Source organism: Varanus komodoensis, unplaced genomic scaffold (genome assembly GCF_004798865.1).
Source record: "Varanus komodoensis strain SLA01 unplaced genomic scaffold, ASM479886v1 scaffold9, whole genome shotgun sequence".
Lineage (NCBI taxonomy): Eukaryota > Metazoa > Chordata > Lepidosauria > Squamata > Varanidae > Varanus > Varanus komodoensis.
The window spans coordinates 2,987,928-3,002,182 of NW_025336598.1; the positions used below are offsets into that span (position 1 = coordinate 2,987,928).

At 48.5% G+C, this 14,255-nt stretch overlaps 1 protein-coding gene across 3 annotated transcripts in view; it reads right to left on the reverse strand.

Annotated features, from left to right (window-relative positions):
- ETV6 (ETS variant transcription factor 6) overlaps nt 1-14,255 on the reverse strand; it is a 235,762-nt gene that overhangs the window by 37,577 nt on the left and 183,930 nt on the right. For all 3 annotated transcript variants that reach the window (XM_044417951.1, XM_044417950.1, XM_044417952.1), the window contains one exon: nt 7,525-7,659. In XM_044417951.1, coding sequence (XP_044273886.1) covers nt 7,525-7,659 — 135 coding nt within the window. The remainder of the gene's footprint in view (nt 1-7,524; nt 7,660-14,255) is intronic.

The following is a 14,255-nucleotide window of genomic DNA, read 5'->3' on the forward strand; positions in this document are numbered from 1 at the left end:
ATCGTAGTGCCTTGAAAACTGCTAGCAACTCGAGAAAGTTGATGTGATTGGACCTCTCGTGTGCTTGCCAGATGCCCTGTTTCTGTAGGTTGGAACAGTGTGCTCCCCAACCCATGAGAGATGCATTGGTATGGAGTGAAATGGAGGGTTGTCGCTGGTGAAACGAAACGCCGACGGTGAGATTGTCGGGGTTCATCCACCATGTCAGAGTCTGCCGAACTTCAGCGGGAGGAAGGAGACGTCGCCTTGGGGAGTTGCAGAGGGGCTGGAACACTGCATTGAACCACAGCTGGAGGGGTCGCATTCATAGTCTGGCATTCAGAACCACTACAATAGTTGATGCCATATGGTCCAGAAGTTTTTGAATAAGCAATGCTCGACCTTGCCCGCCTTTCTGCACCTGACCGGCTACTGAACAAAGTCTGTCATTCGTGTCCATGGTAAAAATGCTTGTGCTCAGACCGAATTGAGTTGCGCTCTGATGAACTCAATGACCTGTGAAGGAATGAGACAGGATTTCTTGGTATTAAAAACGAGCCCCAAGTCCTCCAGGAGAGTGCACGTAAGGTGAACGTCTGCAACAAGTCGGTCCCGAGATGGGGAAACGATGAACCAATCGTCTAAATATGGGCAAATTTGGACACCTTGTTGACGAAGGTGAGCACATATTGGAGCCATGCACTTTGTAAATACCCTGGGGGCTGTGGTAAGTCCAAATGGGAGGACATTATATTCAAAAATGTCATAACCAACTGTAAATCGGAGAAACCTCCTATAAAACAGATGGATACCTATATGGAAATAGGCATCCTTCAGATCAATGGATGCGAACCAATCTTCTCTCTCTAGCAGGGGAAGGATATTTTGTATACGGAATTTCTTAGTCGTAATAAAGGCATTGACGCCCCTTAGATCAAATATGGGTCATAAGCCATCATCCCTCTTTGGTACCGTTAAATATCTAGAGTAGAAACCGCAGGGTCCATCGGAATGGGAGAGTTGGCGGATTGCTCCCATATGAAGTAGCTGGAATACTTCTTCTCTAAGAATTTCCGATGAGGTGGTGTATAGCACCGGACCCGAAGGGGGAATGATGTCGAACTCGATTCTATATCCAAATTCAATTATGGAAAGGACCCATTTGTCAGATGTGATGGTCTCCCAAAGAGGGAGTCGGCTTGGCAGCCAGCCCCCATAGGGAGGGGGAGGGGTGTAGGAGAGAGAGGATTGGTTCGCAGAGCCCGTCAACGTTGCCTCTTATCAACAGGTTGGCGGCGGTGGCCCTGTTGATATTGGGCAGCCGGTTGCGTGCGATTTTGTTGTTGCCGCTGGGGGAATTGTTGGCGTGGCTGGAAACAGTGGTAAGGTTGGTATCTTGGGTATCGAGATTGATGCCACTTAGGACAGCTCGAGCCTGGGATCTCCATCTTCCTGGTGGTGGCCCAAGCATTATAAATATGCTCGAGCTTGTGGTCCGTCCTATCGTGGAAGATGCCCGATCCATTGAATGGCATCCCCTCGATCCATCTCTTGGTCTTCTCTGGAAAGTTGCACGAGCGTAACCAGAGTCCACGCCTTCAGAGAGCGACAGATCCAACTAGAGTGCGGGAATCGCTGTCAACATGATGGCGGGCTGTCGTGAGCTGTTGGATCGTGAGTTGCATCGCCTCTCTTATGAAGACTCGGGCTAGATCATGTTGTTGCCCTGGGATGGACAGGGTGATCGAATCCAGCCGCTGCATCAGAAAATACTGATACCTCGCCATCGTCGCCTTGTAGTTGGAGATTCTCAAGCCCAGTCCCATAGTCGCATAAATGCGTCTCGCCATAAGGTCGATTTTCCTTCCTTCCTTTTCCCTAGGGGCCGTGTGCTCTCTGTTGTCTTGCCCCTGAGAGGACTCGACCACGATACAGTTGGGCTTCAGATGTTTAAGAAGGAAGGGAATATCTTGTTCCTTGACTTTGTACATGGACTCGTATCTTCAAGATGTCGACTGAGGTTGATCAGGAGAGGTCCATGTATCCTCCATAGCCTCCCATAGGGTTGTAATCAACAGGATGGTAATTGTGAAAGATTACTCGTTGCGGACAGTATCATAAAAGTTGTCCTTGTTAACGTTGGGCTGATGCTCAACCTCAATCTCCAAAGCTCTAGTAAAGTGTCCCATAAGTTCACCGAAGGTAGCATAGGACTCTTCGGGTGACCCAGGTCCCTGGCTGGATATGACTGCCGCAGGGGACGTAGAACAGTCGTCCGAGTCCTCAGAGTCTGAGTCGTATGGGTATGGAGGACTGGAAGAAGATTGAGCTGGAGAAGGAGGATAGCTAGAAGTTGTTGGCGCCAAAGTAGAAGGAGCTTCAGCCCTTGTCTGACAGGATCGATGACCGTATTCCCTTGGCATGTAGTAGCCATATGGGGGTGGTCCCCTATATTGAGGTTGCGAAGCCTCCAGCCCTTCATAAGGCATCGGGACCCATGATCTAGCGGATTGTCCCGATGAACGGCGATGCTGGTGGGATTCGACCACCGTGGTCCTCCTGGGAGCCTCGGAAGAGGACAGCATCGGAGTTTGGGAACGAGCCGGTAGATGGCAAGGCAAAGATCTTGAGGGTGAGTCACGGATCTCTCCATCCGACATCGACCCATGAACGACTGGTTTGGGTGGATGTGATATGGTTGGAACCGCAGGTTCAACCCTCTGTGGGGATCCTGGCGGTGTGACTTGCATCAGCTCTCTCGGTGTCGGTGCTGAGGGCATCAGGACCGATGGTACTGTCTGGACCGACAGGGCGGTCGAATCCAAATCTCTCCGTGATTCCGGAGCAGGCCTATGCTTCCTGCTGGCCTTGCTCGACTTATCTTTTTTGGCCTTCTTCGGAATCGACGGATCCCCGTGGTCAGAATGCTTCCACTTCTCCTTTTGTTTGAGCAAGGAATGGGAGAAGTGAGAGGTCTCCTCGGAAGCAACTCCCCCAGATGGTGGGCGAGGGGAGGAAGGGCGCACCCTTGGAAGGGTCGGCCAGCACAGGCTGAGCGGCGAGCTCATCAGAGGCTAGTAAGGCCTGATCCCAAAGGATCTTTCTCAGCCTATTCTTTCGGTTCTTTCTGGCCTGTTTAGTGAAGGCCTGGCAGTGCCCACACTTGTTGGTGCGATGCCCCTCTCACAAGCAGAAGAGGCAGAGCTCGTGTGGGTCCACTGGGGACATTTTAGCCCTGCATTTCGAACACTTTCGAAACACCGCATGCTGAGCCATCGAGAAGGTCAGAAGAAGGATAGTAAAGGTAAGAGAAAAAGAGTGGAAATACTAACTCTCTCTCTCTCTCTCTCTCTCTCTCTCTCTCTCTCTCTCTATATATATATATATATATATATATATATATATAAATAAAAATAAAGGTAAAGAGGAAAGTGTTAACCGGGAAATAAGGAAAAAGAAGTTGGATTCAACGGGTAAGAACGATTCTAGAACAAACAAGTAAGTACGAGAAGACAAGGTAATGGCTCGAGGCAATGCGATCGGCGGTCGAAAGAAGACTGAGGAAAATGGCGGGTGCTCTGCCTTATATAGCACCAAGGGAGAGGGGTGCGGAGCTCCCGCCAAAAACCGTTGCAGCTTGAGTATTCTGGCTGACAACAGGCACTGCGCAGGCACAGTACCCATTATGTATGATGCACAGAGACCACGAAGAAGAACAGCAGGTAAAGGCAGAACAGGATCCCTTTCCAGCAGAGAACTGAGCCCTGGCTGACCCAAACTCAGGTGCAAAAAGTATGCTTTTGGTGAAGACGTCCACCAATGGGTACCCCAGGTTTAGAAGAGAGGTGACAGGACTTTTGGGTGTAGCTCCTATTTGTGGGTCCCATCTGTCTTCCTGCTCAGGGCATCCGCCATGACATTGTGGGTCCCAGCCATGTGAATGGCTACAATGCTAATGCCTCTCCTGAGGCACTAGACCCAGAGCTACTAAGTGAGGTGAGTATAGGATGTGGATTGCATGCTGCCTTGCCTGCTCAGGTAGAACATCCTCATAGTGTTTTCCATGGTCACCAAAACATGCTTGTCTTTGAGGCAGAGGTGAAATATGATCATTGCCTTCCAGTCCACAAGGATCTTTAAATAGTTTATATGCCTCCTCCAGTCTTGATCCATCCAGAGTCCATGGGTTGTGGTGCTGGCACAGTGTGCTCCTCAGCCCATGTGTGACACATCTGTAGTCAGGGTCAGGTCCAGTTCCTTCAATACGAAGGCAACTCCCTTTGCTAGATTGTGTTAGCAGATCCACCCGTTAAGGTTCACCTGAACGGAATATGGGAGCACCAGCTGCTTCCAGACCAAATTGTTCTGGGGCCAGTAGGTGAGCTGTAGTGGCTACATCCATATGGCAAATGGAACAACCATGACCGTCACTGCCATGGGCCTCAAGGGTCGCTGCACCTGCTACACTGTTGTCCTGGGTTTAACCTGGAGCTGTTAAGTGAAGGTGATTAGTGCTGCTGCCCTGCCCAGGTATGCCCATGCCATAGTTGCATTGAGCCTTGCCCTGACAGAGTCAATTGAGGCAAATCCGCCTCCCTTGCCACAACAGTGGCAGAAGATTTGGCATGAGACCATGCAGAACTTCTTATGGGGGATGAATCCATCCAGGTCACATCCAGCAGGTCTAGGATAGGATGGAGGCCACCATCCTTCTTTGGTACTGTACAATACCACGAGTAGATCCATAGTGGAGATTGGATGGAGGGTGGAACAGAGCACTTCCCTCAACAACATAGGAGAGGGGGATGTTGAGTGCATGCAATTGAAACTGGGTCACCGCAGGTTCCACAAGGACCATTACAGGAACCATCACAGGAATCAGTGCAGGAATGGGTGCAGGGGTTGCCAGTAGTGATGGACTGGTGGCTTCCTTTGAACCAGGTCTGCACAGCTGGAGGGGATTGGCAGGCTGCAGTGGTCAGTGGTGTCACCTCTCAGTGTCCAGTTTCCTTCTTGCAACTGCAGGAACTGAGAGGTGGCATCGCTCCAGTGTGGTTGGGTGAGCTGTTGCTGGCTGGATTGAGTAGGGAGCACAGACCACTCATGTGCCCTCTGTGGTTGTGCAGGCACAAAGCCCATTTTCTTGGCAGCAGCCCTGGCTTTTTGGTGGGGGAGGGTGCCCCATTACTTGTCGGTATGGGCACTGAAGAGGGCTTCACCATCGAAAGGCAGCTCCTCAGTTCTGGAACAACCCTCTGAGAGAGGCTTTCTCCACAATGACCATGGGGATGCTGCAGAAGGAATGGGATGCTGCGCTCCTGGACCTGTCACAGGCTCTCCAGCCAGGTGGATGTTGGCTCTGGCTGTGCCAGCACCCTCCACAGATCTTTTCATGCAAAGAATGGAATGACCACCAGGACTGTGTCCTCTGGGTATACAGTCCAAATAATGCTGCCATCCAAAAAACCTGATTGGAAAAACTTCCCAGCTCTTCGGAGGGGAATCCTGGGCCAAAATCATGTCTTTGGATGAGGAAGTGAGCACTTCCTTAAGGAGCAGCAGTGAGTTTGAAGTCAAGACATGGTCATCTTGGTCCAAGGGTGATGACTGCCAGAGCAGAGTAGGCAGTTGGGGCATGGGAACCAGCTGTGGGAATGGGCAGAGGAACTGTGGAAAACAATTCTTAGTTCCTCTGGATGGTAGACCAGGGAGCCCCACTGCAGTGACCATGGGTTGACAGGGCCTCCCTAAGTTCCTTTGGGTGGGAGACTGGGGCTCCCACTGCAGCCAGGGCCCCCTGCTGGTACGTTTCATATCTCTTCCTTGGAATAGGACAGTGTTGCCACCAGCTTGGTCAGGGTGATCACAGGGGCCTGTGAGGGAGCTGAGGAAAAGGAACGCACAGGAACCAGTGCCATAAGCACTGCAGGGACCACAGGAGCTGGCACAGGGGTAGCTACAGGAAGGGGGCAGGAACTGGTATAGGAACTGGTGTAGAAAAACAGCACTGATGCATCCACGTACAGCATCAATGGAGAGTAGCACTGTGTTCCTCCTTGTCCATGTAGTCAGACAAAGGTGAGGGTAGGACAGGTGGGAGAAATGAGCTGTCCACAAAGTGGGCGTGCACTTCCAGCAGCAGTCCTGTGGCTGAGTTAGTGGCCATAAGGGCACAGTTCCACAATCCAACTCTAAGTCAGCCCACTTGGTTCTTCTGGGCCCAGGGTGGTCCACTCCCAGGCAGTAGGAGCATTTGTAGAAGGCAGATGGCTTCCACAGTGAACACATTTTCTGAAGGACGCTTTGAGCACCATCAGGGAGAGAAGAAAGCTAAGACAAAAGGACAGGCCCAAAGAATTAATGAAAGGTTGGAGGTTTTATTTTTAAGGAGATATTATTATTTTGGAAAAGGGATAAGAAGAATAAAGTGAGTGAATGAGGGATAGAGCATGATAGTTCAGGAAGGGGTGATACAAATGTTGGAAATTCTTAGGGAAAAACCTGAGGCATGTGCAATGGAGGTCAGAAAAGAACTGAGGAAAATGGCAGGAGCTCCACTTAGGGACATCAAAGGGGAGGGAGGGGAGGGGCTTCCACTGGAATGAGTTTTAGCTAGGAAAATCTTCCTGACAACAGGCCCCATGAAGGGGCAGAGCTCATATGTATGATGCACAGCGACCACAAAAAAGAACTGTTATTTTGTTTTGCTGCCACTGCCAAATTCACAACAGAGGTGGCAGCAGTGGCTGCTTCCTCCTCCATAATAAAGCTGGTACCATCTAGAAGAGACCATTTCCCAGTTATAGACCACATTTACTCAGTAACACCATTGCACAAAACATGCATTTTTAATATAATACCAGCATGGCATTCTAAAAGCAGTGCCTTGTTACTTGTGTGAAGGACCATATTGTGATGAAGAGCCCCAGCCTCAACCTATGTTTTCATCCACATACTGAACATGCTTCTTGTAAAGAGACCTCACTGCAGAAGGGCTTGCTTATGCATGGGTACTCCAAGCTTTAGCATTCAACTATAGGCCGTTACTGAAATGAAGTTTTGCATAATGAAGTTTTGCGTAATCAAGCAATGCTTAACATAAAAGGGATCTGAAGCTCAGCACACTCCAATCATAATTCACACATTATATAGCCCAGGAGGTTGGTACTGGTGCTTGGAACTAAACTGGAAACCTATACTACAAGTTATCTTTTCTGACAGGCTGTTTCTCACTGGATAAATGAGGCATCAGATATTTTGTATACTGAACAAATATAGCCAAGCTCAAGTTCTGGCCATCAACCTCATTTTGGATATGACAGGGATTAAACAACACAAAACCCAAGAACGTTTGTCTTCTTTGGTCTCCTTAATGATATATTTTCTAACTTAACAGAACATTTTTAGACGAGGCAGTCAAATATGTGGGCACAAACTCAATCCAATGGCCAGAGTTTATGAGTTATCCCTCCCCTCCTTTTTACTACAGTATTACACAAAGTCATTGTGTAACAGTGCTTCTTATGAACAAAGAGATATTCTTACCTTCATCATGATTTTGATGCAACATCACTTCTGGCTGAGCATGGATAGAGTTCCCCGGGTGGAAGAAAGGTGAAAACAGCACATGAGAATTCCTTTGCTTCAAAATATGCTGCAGAAGCTCATACAATACATCACCTGAAAAAGAAAGAGCCACCCCAAGTGAATGAAAAGCTATACAATACTAGAAAAAGCAAAAGCATCATCCTCCAGAGGGGGGTACCTTTTGGTTGGGTCATGCCACTTCAAATGGGGGCTGGGGAGTCACTTGATGGAATGGCTTTTCACACAAATAAGGACATAACTTACTGTGTATTCTGGTTTTTCAGGATTCATGGAGGGCATCCCAATACTTCAGGAGTAGGAGGCCTTTTGAACGGAGGTAACATTCACCAACTTTTGCTTATTCCAGAAGAGAAGGAGCCTACAAGCATGCCGGACTGGGCTGTATTGGAATATTGGAATATTGAAATATTGAGCTCCTCATCTCATTAGGTTTTCATCTCATGTGGTCTTTTAGGCAATAGAAAGAGAAACTAAGAAGGATGGGATCAGGTAGTAGAGTACAGAAGTAGATAGGTGGGAATATCTCCTAGGGTTTCAGTCTCCAACCTTCTGAGGTCAGTGGACTCATTTGGACTCTATGTTTTAGAATACTGTAGGTGCTTTCACAAAGTGGCTGCCATGGAAGTAGTAGCTTGCCGATTTATAAAATGGCCGCCATAGAAGGGTGGCTGATCACAAAACATACATTCCCAGAAGTCAAACAGGCAGAACTAAGCAAAAAGCCTCTCCCCCAAGAACCTAAGTACAAGGTAGAGATAGGGTCTAAAACACAAAACCCACTTTGTTGAACCTAACCAAAGATGGTGCTAGAGGATGGCACTTTGCTTTTCAGGCTGCAGATGAAAACAAAACCATTTTAAGAAAAAAGAATCAGGAGAGGCAGAGGAAACTGGCAGGCACCACAGCAGGGACCCCAGCTCTAAGGCGCTTTACTTGCCTCCCCATAAACACAGCTGTGCAGGAAAGAGAGGTTGCTTACCTGTAACTGTCATTCTTTGAGTGGTCACCTGTGCATTCACACATTATAGGTGCTGCGCCTGCACAATGCCTGCAACTGGGAAAGATTCAAAGCTTCAATGATTTTGGGAGGAACTCCATGCCCCTCCCCCATAGCATAAAGGGCAGAGTGCCAGCCACTTCCCCAGTCTACTGAAGACCATCTGTTCGCTCCCAGGTGGAATTGGTGAAAATGAATTCACAGTAAATGATAGATCAGATAGGGATGCTCAAGTAAGGAGCATATGATATAAAATATATACCTATATTAAATAGGTAGAAACAATGTGGAAGGACAAGGAAAGTAATTCCCATCAATCCGGTCACTGACACTGGGGCCGGTGGGTAGGTTGTGTGAATGCACAGATGGCCACTCGAAGAACAACAGTTACAGGTAAGCAACCTGTTTTTCTTCATCGTAGTCTCTGTGCATCACACATTATGGGTGATTAGTAAGCTTACCACACTGGAGGTGGGGCGGTGTCATCACTGAAGAACTGAGGAGAGGACTGAATGGCCCTGTCTGGCACGAACATCTAGTTGGTAGTGTTTGGTAAACGTGCAAGGGATAGTCCGGGTAGCCGCTTTGCAGATGTCATGCAATGGAATGCTGGCAGAAAAGGCAGAAGAAGCTGCAACAGCCTTTGTGGAATGACCCTTAGGCATCACAGGTAAGTCCAACTTGGATTGATGACAGGAGAGTTCAAAAGTTTGAACAATCCACTTAGAGAGTCTCCGAGAAGTAATCGGAGAGCCCTTGTTGTGTTCAGAATACTTGACAAAGAGGCGTTTAGTCTTTCTGAAAGATTCAGTCAAGGATTGATAGAATGCTAAACAGCGTCGAACATCGAGTGAATGTAAAGAACGTTCTATCAGTGTTAAGGGGTAGGAAAGAATTCCGTAAGACAATATCCTGATTGATGTGGAAGGACAAAGTGACCTTAGGAAGAAAGGCCGGGTTGGTACGGAGAACCTTTCTTCTTGTGGAAGTTGAGATAAGGAGGGTCAATTCGCAGAGCACAGAGTTCACTAGCCCTTCTGGCTGAAGTAATGGCTATGAGGAAAGCAGTCTTCCAGGATAAAAGACGTAAATCTGTGGTGGCTAGCAGTTCAAATGGAGGCTTGGTAAACGCCTGAATAACCACTGAAAGACTCCATGTTGGTACCACCAACTGGACTGGTGGTTGGAGGTTCTGTAGTCCTTTTAAGAAGCAATGAATGAGAAAATGTAAAAACACTGAGGAGCCCGATATAGAGCTGCGATAATGTGAAATAGCAGCAATGTAAATTTTAAAAGAAGGCTTAAGTCCATTTTGGTGTAGAGATAGGAGAACTTGTAAAATGTTCTCAACTGAGGCTGAATGAGGAGTAAAATAGTTGGTTAACACAAACGAAGTAAAGTGTTTCCATTTAGCTTCATAGGAGTGGCGAGTAGCTGGTCTTAGAGCAGATTGAAGAATAAACTGTATGTCAGGATGGAAAGTGTACAGATTAGATGAAGAACTGGGAACCGATGTCGAAACCTATGGTATGGCCATGACGGAGGGCTGCAGAAGAGGTGTTGAAACCGACAGATTTGTCAGTGTTGATAAGACAGTGTTAGTTATTGAATGAGCCAGGCCATAAGGTTCAGAGAGTGTAGATCTGGACGTTGAATGGTGCCGCTTTGTTAAGTCAGAAGATGTGGAATCCATGGAAGATGAAGGAAAGTGCTCTTGCAGAGGCAGAGAATGGTGGGAAACCATGGTTGCCGGGGCCACGAAGGTGTGATGAGAATCTCTGGGGCATCATCTTGACTGATCTTGGCTAGAATCTTTGCGATTAGAGGTACTGGAGGAAACTCATAAAAGAACTCATTCGTCCAGGGAACCATCAGTGTGTCTCTGACTGAGTTCGGACCGATGCCCACCTGGGAGCAATAAGTTGTGCAGACTGAGTTGCTGTGGGTGGCAAAGAGATCTATGTCTGGCAGGCCCCAAAGCTGGAAGAGATGCTGGCAGACCTGGCGATCCAGCTCCCACTCATGAGTTGTTGACATGTGTCTGCTGAGAGAGTCCGCTTTCTCGTTGTCAGTTCCGGCAAGGTGAACTATGAGAGGGGTGATACCTCTTGGAATACACCAGTCCCATAGATGGCGGGCAAGGTAAGCCAGCAGAGCAGACTTCGTGCCACCCTGCTTGTTGATGTAGAACACTGTAACTACATTGTCCGAAGTTATCTGAATGACTCGGTCCCGAAGGATATTCTCGAAGAACTGAAGGGCTTTGAAAACCGCCAGAAGTTCCAAACAACTGATAGGTCTCTGGAGGTCTTGTGCCCTTGCCAAGCACCCTGAGTGCAGAAGTCAGCACAGTGTACTCCCCATTCCGTAAGGGAAGCATTGATATAGAGTGTCAGGGCTCGTTGGGGCTGTTGAAACAGGACCCCAACAGAGAGGTTGTCCTCCACTGTCCACCATGACAAAGTCCGAAGAATGGAGGTAGGCGGTTGAAGCAGGCGATAAGGTGAGTCATGCTGTGAGTGGAAGAGACGGTTGAACCATAGCTGTAATGGTCTCATCCGTAATCTGGCATTGGAAAGCATGGAGACCGTGGAGGCCATGTGGCCAAGCAGTTTCTGTACAGACAGCATGGACACAGTCTGATGTGTGGAAATTCGATGGATAGAGGAACATAGCTTGTCCTTTCAAGCCTGTGGAAGGAAGAGTCGGGCATGAAGTGAGTTGAGGCGAGCTCTGATGAAGTTGATGACCTGCGAAGGAGCGAGGAAGGATTTCTCAAAGTTAATAGAGTCCAAGTTTGTCAAGGAGGGTACATGTGGTATCAATGGCTGATAGACCTTCTCTGGAAGAGGAGACGATCAGCCAGTCATCAAGGTAAGGGTAAATGTGAGTGCTTTGTAGCCTCAGGTGGGCGCAAACAGGAGTCATACACTTGGTGAAGACCCTTGGGGTGGTAGTGAGCCCGAAGGGAAGAACATTGTATTTGAAAATATTGGCACCAACCATGAATTGGAGTAGGTACCTATGAGTAGGGTGGATACTGATATAAAACTAAGCATCTTTCAAGTCCAGAGATGTGAACCAATCCTCTTTCCTGAGCAACAGAAGGATGTTTTGGAAGGTGGTCATCTGAAATTTTTTAGTTTTGATGAACTTATTGATGCCATGTTAAGTCCAATATTGGATGTAGACCACTGTCCTGTTTCGGGACCGTAAAATATCTCAAGTAGAAGTGTGGAGCCCCTCAGAGCGGGTGAGTTGCCGAATCACTCCTTTACAAGTAGTTGGGAAACTTCATCTTGAAGGACCGGAGAAGGAGACATATATCGGATCAGTCCCCAAGGGGGCGCAGTGTCAAACTTGATTTTATAGCCATACTCCACGATGGAAAGTACCCACTTATCAGATGTGATGGACTCCCAAATGGGGAGTCGGCTTTGTAGCTGATCCCCAAAAGGAAGAGGGGAGGGTGGGTTGCAGAGGTGAGAAGTTTGCATGTCCCATCAATGCTGGCGTTTGTTGGAGTTGGGGCGGTGACAGGCTTGTTGGTAATGAGGTGCGGCCTGTTTGCAATTATGCTGTTGCTGACGTTGGAATTGTTGACGGCCGGCGTATTGAACATATGGCTGGTATCGGTACTGAGGATGGGACCAAGGCCACTTACGTCATTGTTGGGAGGGAATCTCCATCCGATGAGCGGTGACACGTGCTTTGTAGATGTTTTCAAGCTTGTGATCGGTGCGGGCGTTGAAGAGCCCAGAGCCGTCAAAGGGCATACTTTCGATATGCCTCTTGGTCTTGTCCGGGAAGTTGCAAGATCGCAGCCAAGCATGGTGACGGAGGGCGATGGCACCAACGAGCACCCTCAAATTGCAGTCGACATGATGCCTCGCCGTAGTTAGTTGCTGGATGGCCATCTGCATGGCTTCACGGGTGAATACCTGGACGAGGTCTCTCTGTTGTTCTGGGAGACCCACAGTGATTGATTCCAGCCTCTGCATAAGAAAATACTGATATCTGACCATCGTTACTTCATAATTGGAAATGCAAAGCCCGAGACCAGGGGCAGTGTAGATGCAGCGAGACATCATATCAATCTTGCATCCCTCCTAATCCCTGGGAGTAGAATGCTCCATTTTTCCAACCTTGTGATGACTCAACGACAATCAAGCTAGGCTTGGGGTGTTTGAGTAAGAACAGGATGTCCTGTTCCCGGACTTTATACATGGACTCGTAACGTTGGAAGGTTGGGTGTGGCTGATTCGGGAACTGCCAGTTGTTGGTCATGGCTTGCCAGAGAGTTGTGATGAGCAGCAAGGAGATGGTGGAAGAGTGTTTTTTCTGCATGATGTCATAAAAATTGCCTGTACTGGGATCAAAGCGATGTTGTACTTTGATCTCCAGTGGCCTGGCAAGTTGTGCCATCAGCTCCCCAAAGGTGGAGTAAGACTTCTGGAGAACTGGGGCCTTGAGTGGAGATGATTGCATCCAGTGAAGTGGATGCTTGCTCTGAGTCCTCCAAATCTGAATCATACTGATACGCCAGGCTGGAGAAAGAATCAGCCGGGGAAGAAGGAGGTCTAGACAATGAAACCGCTGATGTTGAGGGCACATCTCTCGGGACTGGATGTGGTGTGGAGTGATGTGGGTGCATGGAAGGCCTGGGGTAATACCTGTGCAGCGGACAGTAGTCCCAAGGGTATTGGGAAAGATCAAAATCATCATAGGGCATAGGCACCCAGTTCCTTGAAGTCTTGGAGCTTGCTGTTGTTGGCAGGTCAACTGAGGCTGGGCCCTTGGAGAAGTGTCAGGAGAAGCCGGTATCGGGGTCGGAGAACACGCTGATGGTGAACCAGTATGAGGCTGAGGTGGTGAGTCCTGAATCTCACTGTCAGATATGGAGCCGCGAACAACAGCCTCCAAGTGGTCCGGAGTAGAATGGCCCAAGAGAGAGATCCTTTGAGGGGACCCTGGTGGGGTCACCTGCATGACTGACTGCAGATGTGAACCAGTTGGTGTTGGGATTGAGATGACGGTCAGTACCGATGGTGTGGTCGAACCCAAGTTTCTCCATGGTGGCTTAGCAAGCTTTTTCTGCTTGCGATCTGACTTATCAGCCTTGGTCTTCTTGTTTTTGGGAGCTGAAGGCTCGTCGGATCCAGTATGCTTCCTCTTCTCCTTCTGCTTATGGTGAGGAGAGTGAAAGGAGCATTTGGCCTCTGTAGGAGTCATGCCATCAGCCAATGGATGAGGAGGAGGAGCGGCCATAGACAGGCCGGCAGGCGTGGTCTCAGCTGTGAGTTGATCAGATGTGACCAAGGTCTGCTCCTACAGAATCTTCTGCAGGTGATTCTTGCAATTCTTACGGGCCTGCCTCGTGAAAGACTGGCAATGGCCACACTTGCCAGTCCTGTGTCCTTCCCCCAAGCAAAGAAGGCACAGATCATGCGGATCAGTGGGGGACATTTTAGCCCCGCACTTGGTGCACTTGTGGAAGGCTACTTGCTGAGCCATCGAAGAAAAGGAGAGGATAGCAAGAGTGAGAGAGAAAAGGCAACAAGAATAATGATAGAAGGTTTTTTTTAAATATATTTTTCATGGGGAAAGGGGAAGAAAACTTTCTAGAAAGGGGGAGGGGAGGTAGTTATAACTTAGAAAGGGATCGTAATGA